General features: G+C 41.1%; 1 protein-coding gene across 1 annotated transcript in view; it reads right to left on the reverse strand.

Annotated features, from left to right (window-relative positions):
* The window catches only part of Ubr4 (ubiquitin protein ligase E3 component n-recognin 4), a 121789-nt gene that overhangs the window by 71203 nt on the left and 28362 nt on the right, over window positions 1-22224 (reverse strand). Inside the window, 22 exon segments of the mRNA XM_048350361.1 lie at window positions 614-784; window positions 1366-1593; window positions 2440-2587; window positions 2667-2737; window positions 3248-3439; window positions 4884-4947; window positions 5371-5559; window positions 5914-6112; window positions 6357-6457; window positions 6773-6874; window positions 8129-8338; window positions 9342-9499; window positions 10708-10805; window positions 11678-11799; window positions 13661-13890; window positions 13983-14105; window positions 14226-14408; window positions 15299-15427; window positions 16005-16084; window positions 17107-17242; window positions 17800-18082; window positions 20920-21089. Coding sequence (XP_048206318.1) covers window positions 614-784; window positions 1366-1593; window positions 2440-2587; window positions 2667-2737; window positions 3248-3439; window positions 4884-4947; window positions 5371-5559; window positions 5914-6112; window positions 6357-6457; window positions 6773-6874; window positions 8129-8338; window positions 9342-9499; window positions 10708-10805; window positions 11678-11799; window positions 13661-13890; window positions 13983-14105; window positions 14226-14408; window positions 15299-15427; window positions 16005-16084; window positions 17107-17242; window positions 17800-18082; window positions 20920-21089 — 3387 coding nt within the window.

The raw sequence follows: 22224 nt of genomic DNA on the forward strand, positions 1-22224 counted from the left end.
TGAATCCTAGAAGATACAATAAAGAGGTTTTCTATTTTATATAAAGAATAAATTCCTGCCAGGCCCTGGTGGCTCACACTTGTAATCCGAAGTAGTCAGGAGGCTGAAATCTGAGGATAGTGGTTCAAAGCCAGCCCAGGCAAGAAAAATACGTGAGACTCTTTTATCGCCAATTAACCACTGGAAAACCAGAAGTAGAGCTGTGGCTCCGAGTGATAGAGTACTAGCCTTGAGCAAAAAAATCTCGAGACCGCCCCAAACCCTGAGTTCAAGCCCGACTGACCAAAATATTTTTTTTTAATTTTTAAAAAAGCAAGAAATTCCTAAGTATAATTTCCCCAAAATGGAGGTTTCCATTTCTGAAAGATTCATATATTCATATGAACCCAAAAGCAGATTTCCTGAGTAGGTCAAAATAAGCCTAAATTCTCTTTCAAAGACACACTCGACATGCTGATTGTTTATATTATGGTGATGGGATATTACATCTTAGGTTCTAAGAGTCTGGACCTGACGTCTAAGCATATTTTTCAGAGGATTTAGGATATACTGGTGTTCCAGCCAGCCTGCTATTTCCTCCTCCCACCAAAATTCCTTATTCTGCCACACTCACCATCAGCTGGTCAGTCATCTCAACCGCCTTGTCCACTGTGTGCAGCTCACCAAGGGCCTGCTGTGCCCGGCTGCTGCTCCCCACGGCTGAAGCCTGCTGAAAGTTGGTCTGAATGGCATCCATGAGGAAATTGAGCATGTCTAACACGAGAGGAGCGAAGGAGAAATTGGCCTGAGAAAAATTGAAATACACAGTGAAAAAACTAAAATAAATCAAAGAGAATAATAATGGGTCCTCCTCATAATCTGGCCAGGAACTCCTTCAGAATCCAGTTTCCTTACTTCCAGATGGATGGTCTCACCATCATCTCATTCTCATTCTCTCCATACTCCTGGATCTGACTCTAGTCCATGCAGCTTTGCTACTAACCCCAGAGCAATCTTCTGAAACTATCATCATCACTTGAGGCACCTAGCAGATAAAGTAATTTCTCTGCCATGCAAGATAGATAGGATAGGAATTTAAGAGAGTAACCACTTATGAGTGGATTTGTCCTTTTCTGCATTTCAGGTAAATGAGTAACTCCAGACAAAATATGGTATTACATAATTTTTACCCTCCCACCTGCCCCCATTAATACCCTTATGTTCCTCAGTCACAAATTCTTTGTTAGAGACTCAAAGCACATGCTAGGAGGTTCCATGCTAACGATCAGTAAACATAGAAAAAGACAGTTGTCAAGAGGAGTATTGTGCATTACTTGTCAGGTTCTGAACTCTGTCTACCATACTAAGGCCACAAGTAAGCTCCACCTGGTTCTGTAGCTCCTCTCGGCAACCTTCTACTGTGCGGCACAGACTGCTCTTCTTGGGTTTCTCTTCATCAGTGACCTTTCCGTCACTAATGGTGACCTTGGCCTTGTCAGCTGGTGAGGTGCTGGCATGGCGTACCAAACTCTCTGAAACCCTTGGTTCACTCTGAAATGCAGACTCCTTCATGGTGGAGCTCATGCCACTGCTTGGAGTTCGTTTTACTAGGGCCTAGGGACAGAAATGTTATTGAGTCCATGAATTCTTGCCAGAGGCTCAGGTGAAATACTGACTGAGAGCCAGGTGTGGTGGCTCACATTTGTAACCCCAGCACTTGGGCGGCTCAGACAAGAGGATCACAAAGTATTCTTTTTTTCTTTTTCTTTTTTTTTTCAGTCAGTCATGGGGCTTGAACTCAGGACCTGGGCACTGTCCGTGAGCTTTCTCACTCAAAGCTAATGCTCTATCACTTTGAGCCACAGAACCACTTCTGGTTTTCTGGTTGCTAATTGGAGAGTCTCACAGACTTTTCTGCCTGGGCTGGCTTGGAACCATGATCCTCAAATCACAACCATCTGAGTGGCTAGGATTACAGGCGTGAGCCACAGGCGCTCAGCTGAAACATAAGTTTTAAGACCAGCTTAGGCTATATTGTGAGACCTCTCAAAAAAAAAAAACCAAAGAAAGAAAAAACAGAAATATACTGCCCAATAACTTAAGAGTCAAAGGAGAAGCTGGCTAAGTATGCACATGTTTATCCAAAAGACTAAATTCAAGGTATTCAGTAAATATCTAATTTGGGTGCCCATTTATAACAGCAGGCCTTCCTTATCGCACCTGAAATTGTGGACACTTCTTAGAAAAGACTGACTTTAAGAACTTTAAGGAGCATGCTGGTTCTAATATTGTAAATCAGGCACATAGGCCACAATTGTACAGTTCATCAGTAACAGCAGACTGTGTCCCTAGACACTAGTACCATGAAAGAGATGTGGGAATTTTCCAGTTTGGCCTAAGTGTGCTGATGTCACTAACATGCTGCCCTTTAGAGCTCAGTGAAGGTTCCAAGTCTCTCACCAAACAGCTTCCATCTTCCTTGGCTCCACAGTCACAGAAGAAAGATCCATACTTGGCGTAAGAAATCTCGTGGTCCTTGTGGCATACCTTAGCGCACACTGTGCACACACCCACTCCATCCACCATTTTGCAGGTGTGACAGTGGTACCTAAAAAGAACAAGGACCAAGCTAATAAGCTCAGAAGGGATAACGAACAAGGACCTCCACATAAATGGAAGACTCTTACCAATGCTGGTTCATGAATTCTTTCTGTGTGATGGTAAAAGTGCAGAGTTTATTGCAAAGAGAATCTTCATCCTTCAAAGACAGTAAATCTTTTTCATTAGAAATATATCCTTCCAGTTATGTACCCACAAAAATACCTGCTTCAATACCCAAAGGAGAATCATCAATAATCAACAGAAACATGTCCCAATTGGAAATAGGCTGAAAATCTACTGCAATGTCAGGTGTGAATCTTAAGGCTTTGTGATGAAGAAAAAAAATAAATCTTAATGTCTCCTCTACTAGACAGTTCCCACCATTCCTAAAAAGAACTCATCTCTAACATTCTATTTTGGCTGTAAAGGCTCAAGGAGCAGGAAAAGTGACTCTGGATAGGAGAAAGGCAAACAATTATTAAAAAGTCCCTGTACCAAGCTTACAATGTGGGGCCTAGGAAAACAAAGACAAAACAAAACCAAACAAAATATACCTCTCACATGAGGTGTGTGATCTGGAGGAAAGCAAGAAGGCTACAAAGAAACCAAAGGCTTACTAATATGCTAATTAGCCATTACCTGAAAGGTTAGCTTAGGGATGACTTACTGAGTCCTCAGCCTGGGAATCTTCCTCTTCTACTGCCAACTCCTCCACCCAGTCTGAGTCCACCTCAATGGCTCGTTCTTCTCCGTCCACTGACAGGTGACTTGGGCCTTGACCATTACTCTGACTTAGGGCATTTGTGACATCGGCCAAGTAAGACATAATATGGCATGTGCACTCCAAGATTATCACGTGCTGTAAGAGAAGATCCGACAGATATTTTAGTTCTTTGCACTTTATTATGTAAGTGCTCTTCAGTAAAACTCAAGATTAGGGGCTGGGAATATGGCCTAGTGGCAAGAGCACTTGCCTCATATACATGAAGCCTTGGGTTCAATTCCTCAGCACCACATATATACAAAAAGGCCAGAAATGGCGCTGTGGCTCAAGTGTCAGAGTGTTAGCCTTGAGCAAAAGAAGCCAGGGACAGTGCTCAGGCCCTGAGTCAAAGCCCCAGGACTGGCAAAATAAAATAAAATAAAACTAAAGATTGAAGTAACCATGTCAAGACAGAATGCAAAGCAATGTATTTTATTTATCTATTTCCCAAACTCTTACTACTACCTTCCTGGAGCTGGTAGGAAATTGTACTGAATTAGTGTTACATGCATTCATTCTTAAGTACAAGGATAACTCTTTACAAAGTCTTACAGCAAGATAGAACTAAAATCGGAAGAATGAAGCTCAAAAGGAGACTAAAATTGTTAAAGAGAAAGCCGGATTACAAATATGAAGAGGCTCTCACTACTATTTTACCCTGTTTTTACCCATTAAAAAAGTCATCAATTATCAAGTCTTACATGATCATTCAAGGAAAGAAATATCTTCAGCGATCAAGAAACCATTGCACATTGTTCATGTGTCCAAAATGAACCCGCAAAAACCTGGCATCAGACTCTGATTCCTAAGTTTCTTCCTCCACACTCTGACATTTCAGTGTGACCAGACAATGGATAAAAAGCCGGCATGGTGTTGTACACCTCTAATCCCAGCACTCAGGAGACTAAAGGCACGAGGTGTAGGAGACTACATCTCAATTTAAAAAAAAAGAAAAGAAAAAAACAACCCACACACCAACAAATCAGTAAGAACTTAATTGGTCTAGCTTGCATTAAAGTAAAACATGCTTAGCAGGAAATCAGAGAAGACTTGGAAACACTGTAGAGTCTCAGAGGCCGGTTCTCTGCACCTAAATGCTATGCCAGGTTCATAGGAGGGGAACAATGGAAAGTGCCTGAACCAAAGACTTCTGTCAGTCTCAAACCCTTTTCTCTCAGCACAGAGCCTTGAACCTGGAGGTACACTGAGTAATTCTATGATCTGGACTGGAGCTGCAACACTCACTCAGACTACACAGATTAAATGCACAAGCAGGGAGTTTTCCCACAGCACAGCAGTATCTTAAGAGAAGCAGGAAATCACTACATTGCACAAGATCACTTCTTGCCACCTGAAAGATGGCACAGAGTTAGCAAGAGTTAGCAATTGTATACTACTAGGCTATTATTGAGATCATCAGCTTGGTTCTCTGCAGAGTAGCCAGGAGAGAAGGCACAAAAAGGAGAGATCTGTGCCTGATCCCAAAGACAATTCTGCTCTCCCCCTGCTCCCTGATTGCTATCACTCTCACTTGTCTTACCTTTCCATGCATTACATTGGCATTCAGTTTCTCAACCACATTCTTCTGTGACAGGTATTTCTTGCTGTCCCAAAGAAAACAAAAAGGAAGGGGAAACACAAAATCATCTGAGGCACCAAAGAAAGAAAGCATCTTCATGAACCTTGAAGTAACATGGACTCTGATGCAGAAGTATTCTTAGAAAACTGTTTCATAGGCAATAACACAACTTGGGCTATCTGGTCTTAGAACTATCAGTGATATTCAGTGTTCTGTCAAGGACTTCTCTTGGGAATGACAAACAGGAACTCTACTAGGGAAGTAAGGAAAATGGAATCTCAAATGAACAGAATAACTGCTACCACGCTACCCCTCAATAAAAGTTAAGTAGGGAGTTAAGTTCCCTTCATACTCACTCTGAGCTACAAAGACAATAACCTACAGGTACTTTTCTTCTCCAACACAGTGAGGTGTCTACAAACAGGTTCCTCCAGTTTCATCATCTTACCATCTGCCCAACCAGTCCACAGCGGCATTATGAAGCTGAAGGTGACCAGCACCTTGACCAGCACTGGCCAGGGTGGCCATCACAACCATGAGTTCAGGGAAGCCAGTCCCATCACCATTGGCCAGCATCTCTGTTGCCATGGGGGTCAGGGTGCCCAGAAGCACAGCACACACACCTTCTCCAACTTGGCTGTGAGAAAAGAAAGAGCAAGTTGGTGGGTAATCAACAAGAATCTGACTCTTGTGTATTTCAAACTTGTAACAATGATCAGAAGGATTTAAAAATATTAAATATAATCCCAGTTTCAGACATGGGCTCCTAGAGCACCACTCACTCCAGTTGCAAGAAAGAGACTAGGTTACTCCAGAAGACTTTCCATGGGAAACAAGCAAGAAGCTACCCTTGATTCCTGGGAGTGAGGGAAGAAGAAGAAGCCATGAAAACACTTCAAATGCTAAGTACAGTGCCTGAAGGAAAGCTAGTTGTAGGTGCTCTTCACATGAGAATGTTACAGACAGCAGACACACATGCAATAGATTCTACCTGTTTTCCCGAACAATGTACGTGGTCAGTAACTGCAACAGCTGCCGGTTCTCCTGAATTATATCCAGCTGGTCAGAATCCTTCGGGGGTGATGTAGTCATCCGGGTGAGCCAGGCCTGCAAGCGTGCAGGCTCCACACAAGCCAGTTGTGCCAACGAGCCGCAGAGATGCAGAAGGCTTGGGTTAGGGCTCTTCTCAGCTACAAACAGACCAAAAGCTATAGTCAAGGAAGAGAGACTAGGGGAAATCAAGAACAGGGCACACCAAAAGCCAGAGATGAAGGAAAGGCCTCAAGAATGTCGAGTTCCTTCCAAACTTTCTCTGAGGGATTCTCTCCACTTGTTAGCATTTTCATGCTGCAGTTAAACTCAGGCAGAAGATAGGAACAGCATTAGCTGGACATCAAAGTTCTCATAAGAAGATTACTAAAAGCTGTCACTCACTCAGCTGGAAGAGTTTGGTGAAGAATTTCAAGACTCGGTTACAGAATTTAGCAGAAAGGTTCTCATTGGCTGTGGCCATCATGATCTGCACAAGTTCGCCACTGCAAGGCGGGAGGGGGAAATGGAAGAGTCACATTAAGCTTCACATAAAAGAAACCCATTTCTATTTCTTCACAATCTCATCTCCTTTGGGGGAAATGGCCACTGTGACCATTTCTGTGGTCCAGAAATCCAACCCCTCATCAACAACCTCAAGAAGTCAGAAATTAATTTAAGCCCTCTCCAAGGGGCAGGCACCCATGCTGGCCTTCCTCAACCCCAGAAGAGGACACTTGAGTCAACACATACATCTCCATGCATTGGGAGGAATTCACAAAACAAAATGATCACACTGAATGAAGCTGAATACCACTCACCTTTCTGAGAAGAACTCCTCCATGGCTTTACGGGCCTGGCTACTTTCTAATTGCTTTTCCAAATATTGAAGACATTCCTCCAAGATAGACTCATCCAGTCCACTGAGGGTCAAAGAAAAATTAAGGCACCAATAGGAAGACTTGTTTATGTCTTCCTCACATTAAAACTCAAAGCTTGCTTACAACTAGACCTTCAGGGCAATGTCCAGTTTGGTTTTGTCAAAGTTGAGCATAAAGTCTAACAGCACATATTAAGTCCAATAAAAGTTTCATGAATGAACAACACAACTTATTTTACTACCCTCTTTCTAGGAAATAAAATAGGAAAGGCATCTGAAGTCCCGAGTCCTGATTCATACTCCCTCCAGTGATTTGGGGATTGCTTTTCTCCAGGGGATAATCTGGGACAAATCATTTCTGCATGACTAAATTGTTTTAAATTTCTTATGTGAAAAAAAATGCATTGATAATACATACTTGTATATACAGTTCAGATCTCATGAAATGAAATATGGCTATAGTAGATGAAAAGGTAAGCCTAAAAGTAGGCAACAGAATAAAAACCAAAGACTTGAGGAAATTTTGTCTTTTAAGTGTTGATTATGAATTTATGTTTTCAAACTGGTAAACCTGACAAAGATCCCTATAAAATAAACAAGAAATGAATTTAAAAATTTACACATGGCGGAGGACACTGTCCAAACCAGATGTACTCATTACCTGATTTATGTAACTAACCCCTCAGTACATCACCTTTATAATTAAAAAATAATAACTTAAAAAATACATATGCACATAGAAGATGATTGTAACGATGGGACTGGACGAGAGGATTAGAAGGAGGAGAAGGAAAGAAAAAGACAGAAGGGGGAATAATATCAAAATACAGTACAATGTATCTAGGTATGAAGATGGCATAGGCAAGCTCAACGAAAGCTATTGAACAGATGGAAGGGAAAAACAGGGAAGGAGAGAGGAGTATAGAGAGTTAATCTAATTATATTACATATTAGAGACAGCATAGTGAATGAAGCCATGTGATACAATTAATACACCCTTTGAAAAATGACAAGAAAGAAAAACAGGCTCTGCTGAAGGTGGGTGTCAATAGGAGGGGAGAGGTTAACAGAGAGGGTGAATGAGAATGTGACTCAAGTACTTAAATATGCGTGAAAGAAGTAAAACAATAAAATATGTTGAAATTCTTTCAAGAAGAGGGGAGAAAGGATAAAGAAGAGTGATAGAAGGGACGAGGTGCACAAAGCAGTTTCTGCTTTAACAGCACAGTATCCAGCTTTGAGCTAACTGTAGCTGTGCTGATACATCCATTTCACATCAGTACTCCTTCAGGCTCACCTGTTGGGATCAGCATGATTGGCCAGAATGTTGTAACAACCAGTGATCAGCTTCTCATAAACACGAGCCAGGAACTCATCAGATTCTGCAGGGCCTAGGATGCGTTCCAGGGAGTTGCTACTGATCTCAGCAACACTCTCAGTGCTTGACTCCAAAAGAAGGGGTAGCAGGGTCCGAATGACTTGCGGAGGGTTCATCTCATCTGCCCACCTTCAGCAGAGAGACAGACCAAGTTAGTGAACAAATTCAGGGATTGGATAATTCAATTATTAACTGGGTAGAGTTTTTTATTCACTCTTTCTCCCCTTGATGGCTGCTTTAAGTATGCATACAACCATACAATTTATGGGGTTGTTTTTTTCACCATTATATCTGAGGCAAAAAATACTTTCCATGTGAAAGATACATTTACTATGTCAAATTAGTGACCTGTATTTCGTAGTATTCAACAACAGAGACAGACAGACACAGAGAAAGAACCCTAACTAAAAGCTAAATAAGCAATCCATCCTAGGGAGTTTTCTAGTAGAGCCATCAGGAATCTGAGCTAGGTGCTGGTAGCTCATGGCTATAAGAAGGCTGAGACCTGAGATCTCATTTCAAAGCCAGCCTGGGCAGAAAAGCTCTTAGACCCAAATAATCACCAAAAAGCCAGAATTGGAGGTGTGATTCAAGTCGCAGAGTACCAGCCTTGAGTTAAAAAGCAAAATGAGAGCTAGAGGCTCTGAGTTTAAGCCCCAATATCAGCACAAAAAACAACAACAAAACTACCAAGAATCTGTGAGGCAGCACAATATATGGCTTTATCTATGACCTATTTACAGAAGATAAATGATCTTTTGGTGGCCTATCCTACTCTTTATGATGACAGAGCTTAAGTACTGCAGTGATTCTGGAGAAAGAAATATCAAACAATCTGCCATCATCTCTGTACCATGTAAGCTCAAACACCTACAAATAATAATGCTGGCTTAAAGCAAGTTGGCCTTTTCTGACAACTATTACACAGAAAGAGAAGAGCTGATACCCTGTAGCCCTTCAGACCTACGATTTTTTTTCAATTGTTCTAGTAAGTGCTTATTCTTTGGAATAACAGGTTCTCTTGGCTGAAGGAAGATACAAGAGAAGCATCATCATATGATTACAAAACCTCTGTGTCTTCCTTTAAGAAAACAGATGCAAAGAGCACTCAGGGCTAGGGGTGGGTACTCACACAATCAGGTCTCCAGTCAGCCTAACCAGCGAGAGGAGAGTATGCTTCAGGGAAGCAGCCAGAGGCAGACTTTGGCCACAAAGAGTTCCCAAGTGAGCAGCTTGTACAGCACTGATGTAACTCTCAGAAGGGATGGTATCATTAGCAAAGGCATTGCGCTGAAAGGAAGCAAATCAGATGTGAACAGATACACTACACGTCCTAGATGAAGTTCTCTGATAGGGAAAATAAAATAGATAAACTAAGACTTGCTTAAGTTTGAAACAATGGCTTACACTCAGAATATAACAGTTAATGGCTCTGGGAAGAATATAGTGTTACTGGCCTTGGGAAGAATACGCCATTGGTTATTGATCTTGTGAGGTACACCACGTAGGGGAATTAGGCAGTTCACAAATTTTTGCCCAAAGTTAAGCAGTTAAATACAACCCATATCCAATATCAATTCAATATACAACAAACACCAGTAAATACAACAAATACCCAATACCGACATATCTAATAGTGCGTATGTATACACCTAAAGCATTTTTAATATTATATTGCCTATAATGACTGAGAAATAGCTGCAATGTATCTGGTCTCTATTATAAAGATGTTAACTATGCATGCAGCTTGAGGTGATGTAAACAGAAGCCTCAATTACAAAGCAAGACTATATTCTTTTTGAAGTTTAATGACAGGATAATCTATTCAGAGGTAATGTGAGTACAGCATAACCAAAGATCAAGAAAAATGACAAGGACTGGGAATGTGGCTTGGTGGTAGAATACTTGCCTAGCATGCATGAAGCCCTCAGCACCACATAAACAGACAAAGCCTGAAGTGGTTCTGTGGCTCAAGTAGTAGAGCTTTAGCCTTGAGCAAAAGAAGCTCAGGGACAGTGCCCAGGCCCTGAGTTCAAGCCCCAAAACTGGCAAAAAGAAAACTGACAAAAGACCCAACAGGATTCAAAAGCCTACAGAACCCTCTAGGTATCTCATCATGAGGGGGGAAAAAAAAAAGGTTCCTTACACATAAGCTAAAAAGAAAAGGAGACAGGTTCACATTTATTGAGAATCCCTGTGCTCAATAATATGGTAGCATTTTACATTTAATCACCACATTCCCATATCTAACAGGTGACAAAATCAAAACTCAGAGAAATAAAATCATTTGTGCTCTGGTCATATGGACTTCTAAGCAAAAGAACCATGTGAGAACCACATGAGCAACTGAATATATTGATTACTGATTCAGCCCAGGAAACATTGCTGTAGTCTATGAATTCTCCTGTTTAGCTAGCTTAAACCTAAGAGTAAGAACAGAACTCAGGAGAGGGAGGTTGTGATCAGCATTTCTACTACAGGCACAAAGAGGGACTCACCCAGGATCCAATGTTGGGAAACTCATTAGTATTGATAGTATTCCAGGACTCACATACAGCCTGCACTGATGATGGCAAATTTTGAACCAGGGTTGGACCTGGAGGAGGCAGTATGGGTAAGGAATTATCAGAAGAGATTTAAAAAGCCAAACCCAGATGCACAAAGAAACATTACAGGCAGGTCATCAAAGTAATTACTAAGACAGCTTGGGTGAGTATGTCCAAGAACCAGCTAACAATCACTGCCAGAAGCTTCCACTTCCCATCACATTCACATTCTAATCTGGGAAGCAGACAACTGAACACCAAGCAAGAGGAGTGATCTCAGCAAGTCAGACCACAACCATCACTGAACACACGCAGCCCATCCTTCGACAAGATGGCACTTTGGTCTCTTTTCTCCCAAAGACAAATCTTGAGGGCAGGGATCATTAACGCACATTGCAAAGAACAATCAGTGAAGTAGTGTTAGGTGAGACTGAATAATATTAAGTTAGAATTTAAGGGAGACAGAAATGGCCATAAATTTTGAAGAGTAATTTCTGAACTCCAATCTTGCTCTTAAACCCTCTGATTTTCCACTCTAACTTTCTTTCCAAATCATTCCTAACTCAGCAAAAAGATTCTAAGCCTGCAGGAGTTGTCTTCATAACTACTACAGATAAAAAGGACACAGATTTATGACAGAGGCAAAATAGCCTTACACTTTGGAATCAATGGATCCATTTGGATCCTAACTCCCTCATTTGGAAGATGTAGAATTTGGATCAAATAAACTTTTCTAAGCCCCAGCTTCCTAACAAATGAAAAGAGGCAATACTTCATACAGTTATTTGAATATCATAAGACAAACTTATGTCTGACAAACCTATGTCAGACAAATGTCTTACACAAAGGAAGGCTCCAACAAATGGTCAGCACCAGTAGATGAGTATCAAGAGAAGTACCACAAAGACATGCATGCACTCACCTAGAGTGTTTGCCTTGCACCTACTGGAGCCAATAGCTAAGACTGCAGCAAAGCCCTGCAGTTTCTCCTTGGAAGGTTTTTCAGTGGCTCCCTCTTCACTAAAGTTTTGCAGCAAATAGGCTCTAAAAGAAAAGGGGGCATGGGAGAAGTTATAGGAATATAATCCCACTACAATCAGGAGAAGCTAGCCCCACCGAAGCTGACAAGCTTGCACCTCAGTTTTCTAGCTTATAGTTCTACTAAACAGAATTGACAGCGTCAGCCCCTTCATGAGAATTCTAACATGTAATTGTTTCCCAATTAATATTCCATTCTCTGCAATGCTTGCAAATCGTGATTCCATGACAAATACAGTGACTACACTATCCTCCTTCCCTTACCTTGGAAGACGAGCAAAGTAAAAGAATCAAAGGTTTTGTGACAGGGAGTGTAGCTCACTGGTAGAGTACTTGCCTTAGTATGCACAAGGCCCTACATGTCATTCCCAGCACTACCCCCAAAAATTTCTTTTTTTTTTTTTTTTGGCCAGTCCTGGGCCTTGGACTCAGGGCTTGAGCACTGTCCCTGGCTTCTTCCTGCTCAAGGCTAGCACTCTGCCACTTGAGCCACAGCGCCACTTCTGGCCGTTTTCTGTATATGTGGTGCTGGGGAATCGAACCTAGGGCCTCGTGTATCTGAGGCAGGCACTCTTGCCACTAGGCTATATCCCCAGCCCCAAAAATTTCTTTTTAATAAGGCTTTGAGTAGTAGTACATTTGGAAAAAGGAAAAAGTAAGTTAACTTTAATTTACTCAAAATTTCCCAAACTAATTTGCTTAGGAATAACAACAGTTCAGCCTAATAGGTCAGATTCGAGTCTAGAAACTCCTACAGGCAATAGTAACTTGATCTGCCTTGGCTACCACTATAACCCAAGCATGAAGAGTACTTGGTATACAGCAGGTGCTTGTTTTTATTGTATTCATTCATCATAGCTATACAAAACTTTGTCTCAAGGTGACACCGTCTAAAAAGAAATGTCGGGGCTGGGGATATGGCCTAGTGGCAAGAGTGCTTGCCCCGTATACATGAGGCCCTGGGTTCAATTCCCCAGTACCACATATATAGAAAATGGCCAGAAGTGGCGCTGTGACTCAAGTGGCAGAGTGCTAGCCTTGAGCAAAAAGAAGCCAGGGACAGTGCTCAGGCCCTGAGTCTAAGCCCCAGGACTGGCCAAAAAAATAAATAAATAAAAATTTAAAAAAATAATATATATATTAAAAAAAAAGAAATGTCCTCTTTACCTATCTGCAACGCCTCTGTACATCACTTTTATAATAACAATAAAAAAATAAAGATTTTTAAGAAAGTTTGTCTTGAGAAACAGTCCTGTATATAGCAGGTACTCACACTAAAAGACAAGGTAAGTCAAATTTTACAATGATCCAGCACCCTGTAAACATACATGAGCAAAAATCCTAATGGGAAGATTAAGTAAACGACCTCAAGAACTACGAACATCTGCTAAAGGAGAGAGGTGTTTTTAAGTACCATTTAAGTGTTTTTAAATATCATTTTCATACCAAATTCTATAGAAAATGCTATTTGTAATGTTCCCTAAACAAACAGAAAAATTTCAAAATAATCTCTAGCTCATTAAGTTTTTTTTTTATCTACATGCCATGAAATTTTAAAACCATTTAAAGTACTTAATCTCAAGTCAGTAATAGGAAAGACTGTGTTTAGAAAAATTACAGTATCTATTCCCAACAATAAAATTCTAGAAAAAAATATCCTAAGGAATTATGAAACTTAAATTTAATCACAAGCTAAATGAAAATTTCCTCATCAGGCACCACCTCATATTAGAGAAGAAAACATATACCAAGTTGGGGGGGAGGGGAAACCTAAGTGGTTAGAAGGAAAGAAGTAAATCACTACATCCCTTGGGCATCTGCTCTGAGTGAGCACTACTTGTACATTGCTGAAGGCATGTCATCACACCTAGTGAATGATGCATAGGTGTCAATAAGTTGGAGTGTGGCTGGAAGAAGATTCTTGGTGATCTCAGATGACTTATGAGGATCAGTCTCTGCAGCCATCTTTGAAAAGTGCTCATCCAAAGAGACCTGGACCTTGGAAATGGCAGCATCAAGGGTGTAGATGGACTGCAGACTAGGAAGTTCATGGAGCTGCAAGATGGTGGTACAGTCGATACTACAGAATGACGAGATCTTTAAAAAAAATACCCAAGATACCAATTAGTTGTGACAGAAGGCTGTTATAGAAACCATGTTCCATCATTATGGTGCCAACATTAGCATACCTGTCGAGCAAAGTATTCCTCAACAATTTCAACATCGTATTTCACTGAGCTACACTTGGTGGACGCCAGTTCTATGAGAGAGCCAGCATGTTCAACCTTCATTCCTTGTTTGATAAGGTGATCCTATTTAATCAGAAAGAAAAAATGTTTGTGAAATATAGAGTCCAAAGGTTTTAGTAAAAGGCCCCATAAGCAGATAGCAAATTGGCTACATATACAACTGACATCAGTTTAATTTGTTACCTTTATCCAATTGACGTAGGAGCTGATGCGAAGGCGAGATGACCAGCGTAGAGTATGCAAGATGTCACATTCACTCATCTCAGGTGAGTTCATGGCCAGCTGGTTCATGTAAGTCTTTGAAGGTGGCAAAATTCCTAGGATCCTCCACAGTATCAAGAAGTAATACTGAAGAGCACAGGCCTCCTGGAGGAAGCATACAGAGTAGTCAGTCATTGAAGACAGAACACAGCACTGCTTCAAGATTTCCCAAGTAAGAACGGCTCCCCAATCTTTTTACCAGTAAACCAAAACAAAGCAGGATATTCTGCTTGACAGGCCAACAATGCCAATCCTTTGTGTGACTTGGAATTATGTTATAGCTTCTAGAAGTACAGACACATTCATAGAAGCACAGAAAGACACACAGCACTTCAACAGCCTGTGGCTGTCAAAAGTTGTATTTCTCCCAATGCTAACTAAAAGAATGAAAAAAAGGAAGGTGTTCAAGTGGGAGAACACTTGGAAATACAAACCTCTGAGTTCAAATTCCAGTTCCACACACACAAAAAACGCAAAAATGACAAAAGCATATCTACAATAAACATACTGTGTTACCTTTTTGTTACTGTGCTAATACAGGGCTTGAACTCAGAGCCTTTCTTGCTCAAAGCTGGCACTCTACCACCACATGGGCTATACCCCCAGCCTGGGTTTTTACTGGTTAATGGGAAATGGAGTCTCATGTACTTTTTCTGCCCAGCCTGGCTTGAAACCATTATCATCAGATCTCAGCTTCCTGAGTAGCTGGGATTAAGGTGTAAACCACTGGTACCCAACTGACACACCATATTTCTGATACAGAGAAATAATGAATTTCCAATCATAATTACAAAGATTATTTAATAAATTGGTTTCTAGCAGAAAAAAAATCGGTAATCAAACAGAGCCTAAATCTTCCCCCTGGCCTCCTGAAGGAAGCATATGAAGTAGTCAGCCACTGAAGGCAGAACACGGCACTGCTTCAAGATTTCCCAGACAGTAAGAACTAACTGCTTATCAGAGCTCAAACCCTGTTCCAGTTTCCATGGTCTTACCAGGGCTGTCACGTTCTTATTTTCCTTCCTCCTGACTGTATCAATCTGGGACCCAGCTGCAAGCAGGGCTGTCAGGGCAGTATAAAGCTCATCATACTTGACAAGCTTGGAGAAAAGAATGTCACATGCCTGATATCAAAGAGAAAGACAAGCATTTTACATTTATTTCTACCCATACACTATCACTCAATGTGATGACTGACAGACATCCCATCAAATTTTCCTTGTCGATTTTTTGAGTAGCTTCCAACACAAGGGCCTCACTCTGTGAACTACTACAAGGCTTTAGGGCAGTGGAGTAAGAAAACTATTTCTGTCCACTAAAATATTTGCACAAGAAACAAAGACAATCTTTAGAAATGTCAGAAGTGACAACCTGAAGAGCAACACATAAATCTAAAAATAACACTTCCCACTTGATAGAAATTCAAATCCTAACAATGATCAAATTGCCTCAACACAAAAAATACTCAAGAGATTGAGAGAGAAAGGTCACCAGTTCCAGGCAAGCCTAGGCTTAATAGTGAGGTGCTGTCTAAAATAAAAGTTAAGCCTTTCCTTTAGCCCAGACATGCTAACTTGGTAGAAACCAAGTGACTCAAATGTATAGGGGACTGCAGTGGTATACACATGAAGTCTTAGCTGAAGTAGAAGGACCACTTCAGGGAAGAAAGGAGGGAAAGATGAAAAAGAAAATTCCTGTTACCACAGAATCAAGACGGTTCAAATCATCTTCTGAGGCTTCTGGGGATAGGACACAGTAGAATCTGGGTTGAGGGACAGCATCTAAAAAGTAATGTGTGTGTTAAATGGTTTCACTCATAAATTGGACAAGTATAAAAAGTAAAAATAAAGAGAACACTTCAGAGCAAAGTTGCTCAGCCCTGGCACTGCTGAAATTTGGGACCAGCTAATTCTTTGATATAAAGGGCCCTCCTAGGTGCAAGGCTGGCTTCTAGCATGTAGCAAACTATAGCAAACCCCCAAAAATCTATAACCAAAAATGTGTCCAAGACACGAGCAAGTGTTTCCTAGAGTGAGGCATTAACTACGGTGCTGTACAACAAATGTAGTCAATTATATCATTAGACTATGATATAATTACATGATGTATAATGGCAAATACCAAAAAGATAATAAACTCATGCTAAAGCTGCATAAAAATTAGCACCTAGGGCTGGGGATATGGCCTAGTAGCAAGAGTGCTTGACTCGTGTACATGAGGCCTTGGGTTCAATTCCCCAGCACCACATATACAGAAAACGGCCAGAAGTGGTGCTGTGGCTCAAGTGGCAGAGTGCTAGCCTTGAGCAAAAAAGAAGCCAGGGATAGTGCTCAGGCCCTGAGTCCAAGCCCCAGAACTGGCCAAAAAAAAAAAAAAATTAGCACCTAATAACCCAATAACCCTCCAGATGAACCAGAAATACCTTGTCAAAGTAATAAACAGCTACATTTTCCAAAAAGTAATTGACTCTTTACCAGACTTACATAACTGCAACCCCTCTGTACAAGACCTTTATAATAATAACAATAAAAATTAAAATTGTCTTTGAGAGTGACAGCAATCTATACCATATATATATACACACACATATTAGGGGATATATATATATATGTATGTATATATCCCCTAATTCCTGCATCTCAGTGTTTTAAAACACAAATGTGGGATATGTGGAAGTCAACTTCTAAAACTGTTGGGGTGCATAAGAGAAATGCCAAAGTAAATGGCCAAAGATTATCTGGGCATCTCCAAACTTCAAACTAAACTCTACCCACAAGACTTAGTAATTCAGGTTTTTATTAACCTGATGAGAAATGCTTGGACCAGTTTTCTTCTACTTCCTTGAATCCATGATACAGAGGGGTGGCTGCTCGGCGGCTGCTGCTGTCCTGGGATCCATTTGCCCATCCAAAAGGAGGACTCAGGAGGTTATGCTGCACCTTTGAAAATACAAACACTTAAACTAAGGACACATCAGTCACCATTCTGATCTTATACCAAACACGAGACATCAGACATTCATAAGATAAAGTGCAATTTTCAAGTTTTGTGACTGCTTTTGGAAACCAGTTTTTGGTGAGACATAAAGGGAATAAATACAGAACATAATAGCCCTTAACTGGCCCTGTAACCCTCATTTTGGATCCTTACAAAGGACTTTACCAAAATATAGAATTTACCACTTGAACATCCTTCAACCACTGACAAACACCCATTGAAGCCAATGCTCAAGGCACTACTAGATCATACCCAGAAGGGTAATCCAAAAGAACACCTATGAACAGAGCTTATCCTCCAGTTCTAACACACATAATCAAAGAATCTCCACACTGATCACTTCAAGCTAAGCATAACTGCGGAGCACATATGCATGTCGGGGCTTTCTCAATCTGCCTAAAACCAACAACTAAAATTGCATTAAAGGCAGCCAGTAATTCTGGGTGTGGAGACCAAAGCTCTTGATAACAGCAAAGCAAAGAGAATATGAGGTCTGTACCTGCTCAAACAGATAAACAGGTGCTTTGGAGTACTGATGAAGCAGATAATCAAAGATCAAAAGGAGGCGTGCCAGGATGAGAGGCACAGAGCGCATCTGTGCTTCCATGTTGATGCTCAGCTCCTGGATGTTCTGGATAAAGAGGGTAAAAATGGCCTGACGACCTTTCTCAGAAAAGTTGTGGAAAATAAGGAGCAGTAGCTGTAGGTGTTCTACGTTCAGATCTTCTGTCTCACTGGGCACTACCCCTTGTAGGGCATTCTGCTTCATTGTAGACAGAAACCTAGCACAGAGAAAGGCAATAGGTATGGTGAGAAAATAGCACAAATCTGCCATGGTTGCAATGTGCAGTATGGGAAGGGTTGAATGTCTTCTACCCGGGCATGAAGATAACAAATTAAAGAAGAAATAGAGTTATATGGAAAGACAAGACACAAAGTAAGCTCTACCTACAGAAAAAGCCAATTCTCCCAACCATGGCCACAGGAATGTCTATCAGTGCCCACCTGCCACTGGAGACAACAGGAAGAACTGCAGACTCCCAAAGGGAGGCAGTGCTGTTGCTATGTACTCAGTAAACCTAGGCAGGCAGAGCCAAGTCAATTAGCTGGATGAGCCTGTGGCTCATGCCTAGCTACTCAGGAGGCTGAGACCTGAGGATCAAATTTCAAAGCCAGCTGAAGCAGGCAAGTCTGTGAGACTCTTATTTCCCATTAACCACCAAAAATTTGGAAGTGGGGTGGGAATATGGCTTAATAATAGAGTGCTTGCCTAGCATGCACAAAGCTCTGAGTTCAAATCTTCACTACCACATAAAACAGAAAAGCACCACAAGTGGCGCTGTAGCTCAAGTGGTAGAGTTGTTAGCCTTGAGTAAAAGAAGCTCAGGGACAGTGTCCAGGACCTGAGTTCAAGCCTCGGGACTGGTAAAAAATAAATAAAAAATGTGGAAGTGGAGATGTGACTCGAGAGCACAGTCTCCAGCACCAAAGCTCAGGGACAGCGCCCAGCAAACCCAGTTCAAACCCCAGGACTGGCACAAAACAAAGAGTCAGTTACTTTTCCCTATAAATTGAGAAACAGAGTCCTGGAGATTGAACCTAGTACCTATCACTGAGCTACACCCTCAGCCCTAAATTCTCCAAGTGAATTCTAGTTCTAACAGTTAGAATCATGGCATAATATTAGTTAATACATACTTAGATATATAGAGAATTTTACTCATCTATCATATTATGTAATTAGCAGGAAAATGTATGGACTTAAGTTAGGTGAAGTCAGGCTCAGAGAAACAAACAAAACATGTTTTCTCTGATATGTGGAAGTTAGAGCTTAAATACAAACATACAAAATTAGCATATTTTAGGGTTATGTGCATACATACACAAACAAATTGACTAAAGGATGGTATACATAGGGGAGGAATTCAATGGTGTATGTAACACCAGTAACAACTATCAAAGCATGTAGCAAAACAAATAGCAGTAAGTTGAAACATGCTCCAACAAAAAGGGCGGGGGGGGGCATACGAATGGTGAAAGGAGAGCAAATGCAGCCATTACATTCAATGTACATTATATAAAAATTGAAGTATGTGACTTGAGGGTGGGGATAGGATGGGAAAAGATGGAGGAGAATGATGGAAGGGATGATCTGATGTTTATCAAGATGCATTGAATTCCTAACTTGACGTCAGGAATTGAGACCCTTAAAAATACTAAATCAAGGGGCCCAGGAATATGACCTAGTAGTAGAGTGCTTGCCTCGCATACATGAAGCCCTGGATTCGATTCCTCAGCACCACATATGTGGAAAAAGTCAGAAGTGGCACTGTAGCTCAAGTGTAGAGTGCTAGCCTTGAGCAAAAGAAGCTCAGGGACAGGGCTCAAGCCCTGAGTTCAAGCCCCAGGACTGGCAAAAAGAAAGTGTAGGGGCTGGGAATATGGCCTAGTGGTAAAAGTACTCGCCTCATATACATGAAGCCCTGGGTTTGATTCCTCAGCACCACATATGGGGAAAAAGTCAGAAGTGGCACTGTGGCTCAAGTAGTAGAGTGCTAGCCTTGAGCAAAAAAGAAGCCAGGGATAGTGCTCAGGCCCTGAGTTCAAGCCCCAGGCCTGGCAAAAAAAAAAAAAAAAAAAAAAAAGAAGTGTAAAAATAGTAAATCAAGCTCAAAAGTAATATAAAGTTTAATTTTCAAGAACTCATCAGAAGAGCTTTTATGAAAAAAAGGAATGAACACAGCCAGCTCTTTACACTGCCTTTGGCTATTAGGAAAGAGATTTGTGTTTTAATAAGGGCAACCTTCCCTTACAGCACCTCACCACCCCCAGTTCCCAGCCTTGTTGCAACATTCCATCAGAAAATACAATGGGCCTCTGGCATTTGAGGAGGTTTACAATTTCTCAAATCCAACATTAGAGCTATTTGATCCTAAAATGAGGACTAGAAAACCAAAGCCTTTTAGAAAACAAACTGCTTTGAAGACTCCTAACCATGTAAACAAAAATGGCAAATACAGGTCCATCTAAGGAGGATTTAGACGATTAATCTGAACTTCCCTCAAGGAAACAAGTTCTTTAAAATTTATCCAAAAGAGACAGCAAGTCACTCAGTGGTTTCATCTTGAAAGCAGAGCTGGCTTTCCTGCTGCCTCTTTTTCAAAAAGCAGGTCACGATGAAATTGGTTACGATCAGGATTCAGACTGTTTAATAATCATAACCAACAAGGCACCATTGGCTGACAGCCTATAATGCTAGGACTGTGGTTGAAGCCAGCTGTGGGAGAAAGATTCCATCTTCAATCAAAACAAAAGGCTAGATTGAAGGTATAGTATAGTAGAGCATACACCATGAACAAGCTGAATGTACTGAATTCAAGTCCCTTAGTGCCGGTAAAAAAACACACCATAAAACCCTAAATCCCCCATAGCTACAGGAAAATTCTGTTTCCAGAGAATAGTTGTTACATTTCTTTTTAGAGAAGCATTTTCCCATCATTTCTCCCTCCCCTTTCTACTGTAAACACATCATTCTAGAAATATCTCAAAGCCATAGATGAACTGCAAAAAGTCCAACAATTAAAAACGGTAAACATCTCCTCCCCTGGAGTTATCTTACCTGTCCCAAACTTTAAGGCATTCAGGGACATCAGGGTCACCTTGTGTGCCAGCTTTATGTTGCCAGATGAGCAGGAGGCGTGAAAGCACGGAGAGGCCTTGCGGGTGAATGTAAAGGGGCCAAGGTCCCTCAGAAAAGGGAGCAACTCCCAGCTGCTGCAGCAGTGTGTTCTGAGTGAAAGGGACAAGGCAAAAAGGTTACTCATACTCTCAATGCTTGTTGTTCAATAAAGGACAGACTGAAGAAAGAAGGACCTAGAAATTCAGACCAAAGTGGTTCTGAGAAAAATCATGTAGTCCAGCAATTAAGAAAAACAAGTGAAAAACTACTCATCTAACCCTAATAACAATATCTCGATGGGCTTGAGAAGGGAGAAATGATGGGAGGTACCAACATCAGGATCATTTTCAAAATAGCCAGGGCATGAAATACAATACAATAGCTGATGGTTTTCTTTCACAATGAGTTACATAAAACCGGTAACACCCAAAAGAGACCCAATAACTCTAACAGTGTAATTAGAGAAATTCTGCTTGTAAGATGCCAAGGCATATAGAACTAAATGAAGGCTATTCTCTGCTTCCAGGTGTGGAAGATACTCCTAAAGAGTTTCACTTTCAGCTCATTTATCTCAGCTGTCCTTATCTTCTCAAATATAAATACACACAGACATACATGCACACACGCATACACACAAGTGGTCAATGTAGAACTACACTAATGGCTGGTTTTTTATTTGGCTTCAGAAATCACAAACCATATTACCTTGGGAAACAGGATATATTTCTACATCTGCCAAATTCAATTCCTGATAACCCCAATCCTTGGGAATAAGTATTATTTCAAACATCACAGATCTCAAGAACTATGTCTGCACACTACGCAGTTCCCTGGCTATATCCACACACTGTGTGAAGGAATTTTGGACTGAATATGCAGAGTTAACAGGAGCTAGGTATTACATGCTCCATGTCACTGAGGAGGAGGCTGATCAAGACTAGAACACTAAAGGTTAAGCCATAAACAATTCCTCAACTCCTAATTCCAAAGAAACAATTTCTTCTAAAAAGTAAGCCTACTTGAACTACCTCAAAAAGATGAACTGACACATACCGAGATATATATTTGTACAACAACTGTAATAAAGGGGGAAATGTACCAAGGCTATCCTAGCACCAAGGGTTGCAAACCAGCACTGCAGATCCCTTACCTCCTCCCTCACTTGTGATGTCAAGCGCATGCTCTCCCACAGCTCTTCCATAGAAAATCCTACCTGCAGGGGCTGGGGATATGGCCTAGTGGCAA

Source organism: Perognathus longimembris, chromosome 7 (genome assembly GCF_023159225.1).
Source record: "Perognathus longimembris pacificus isolate PPM17 chromosome 7, ASM2315922v1, whole genome shotgun sequence".
In the NCBI taxonomy this organism is placed as follows: domain Eukaryota; kingdom Metazoa; phylum Chordata; class Mammalia; order Rodentia; family Heteromyidae; genus Perognathus; species Perognathus longimembris.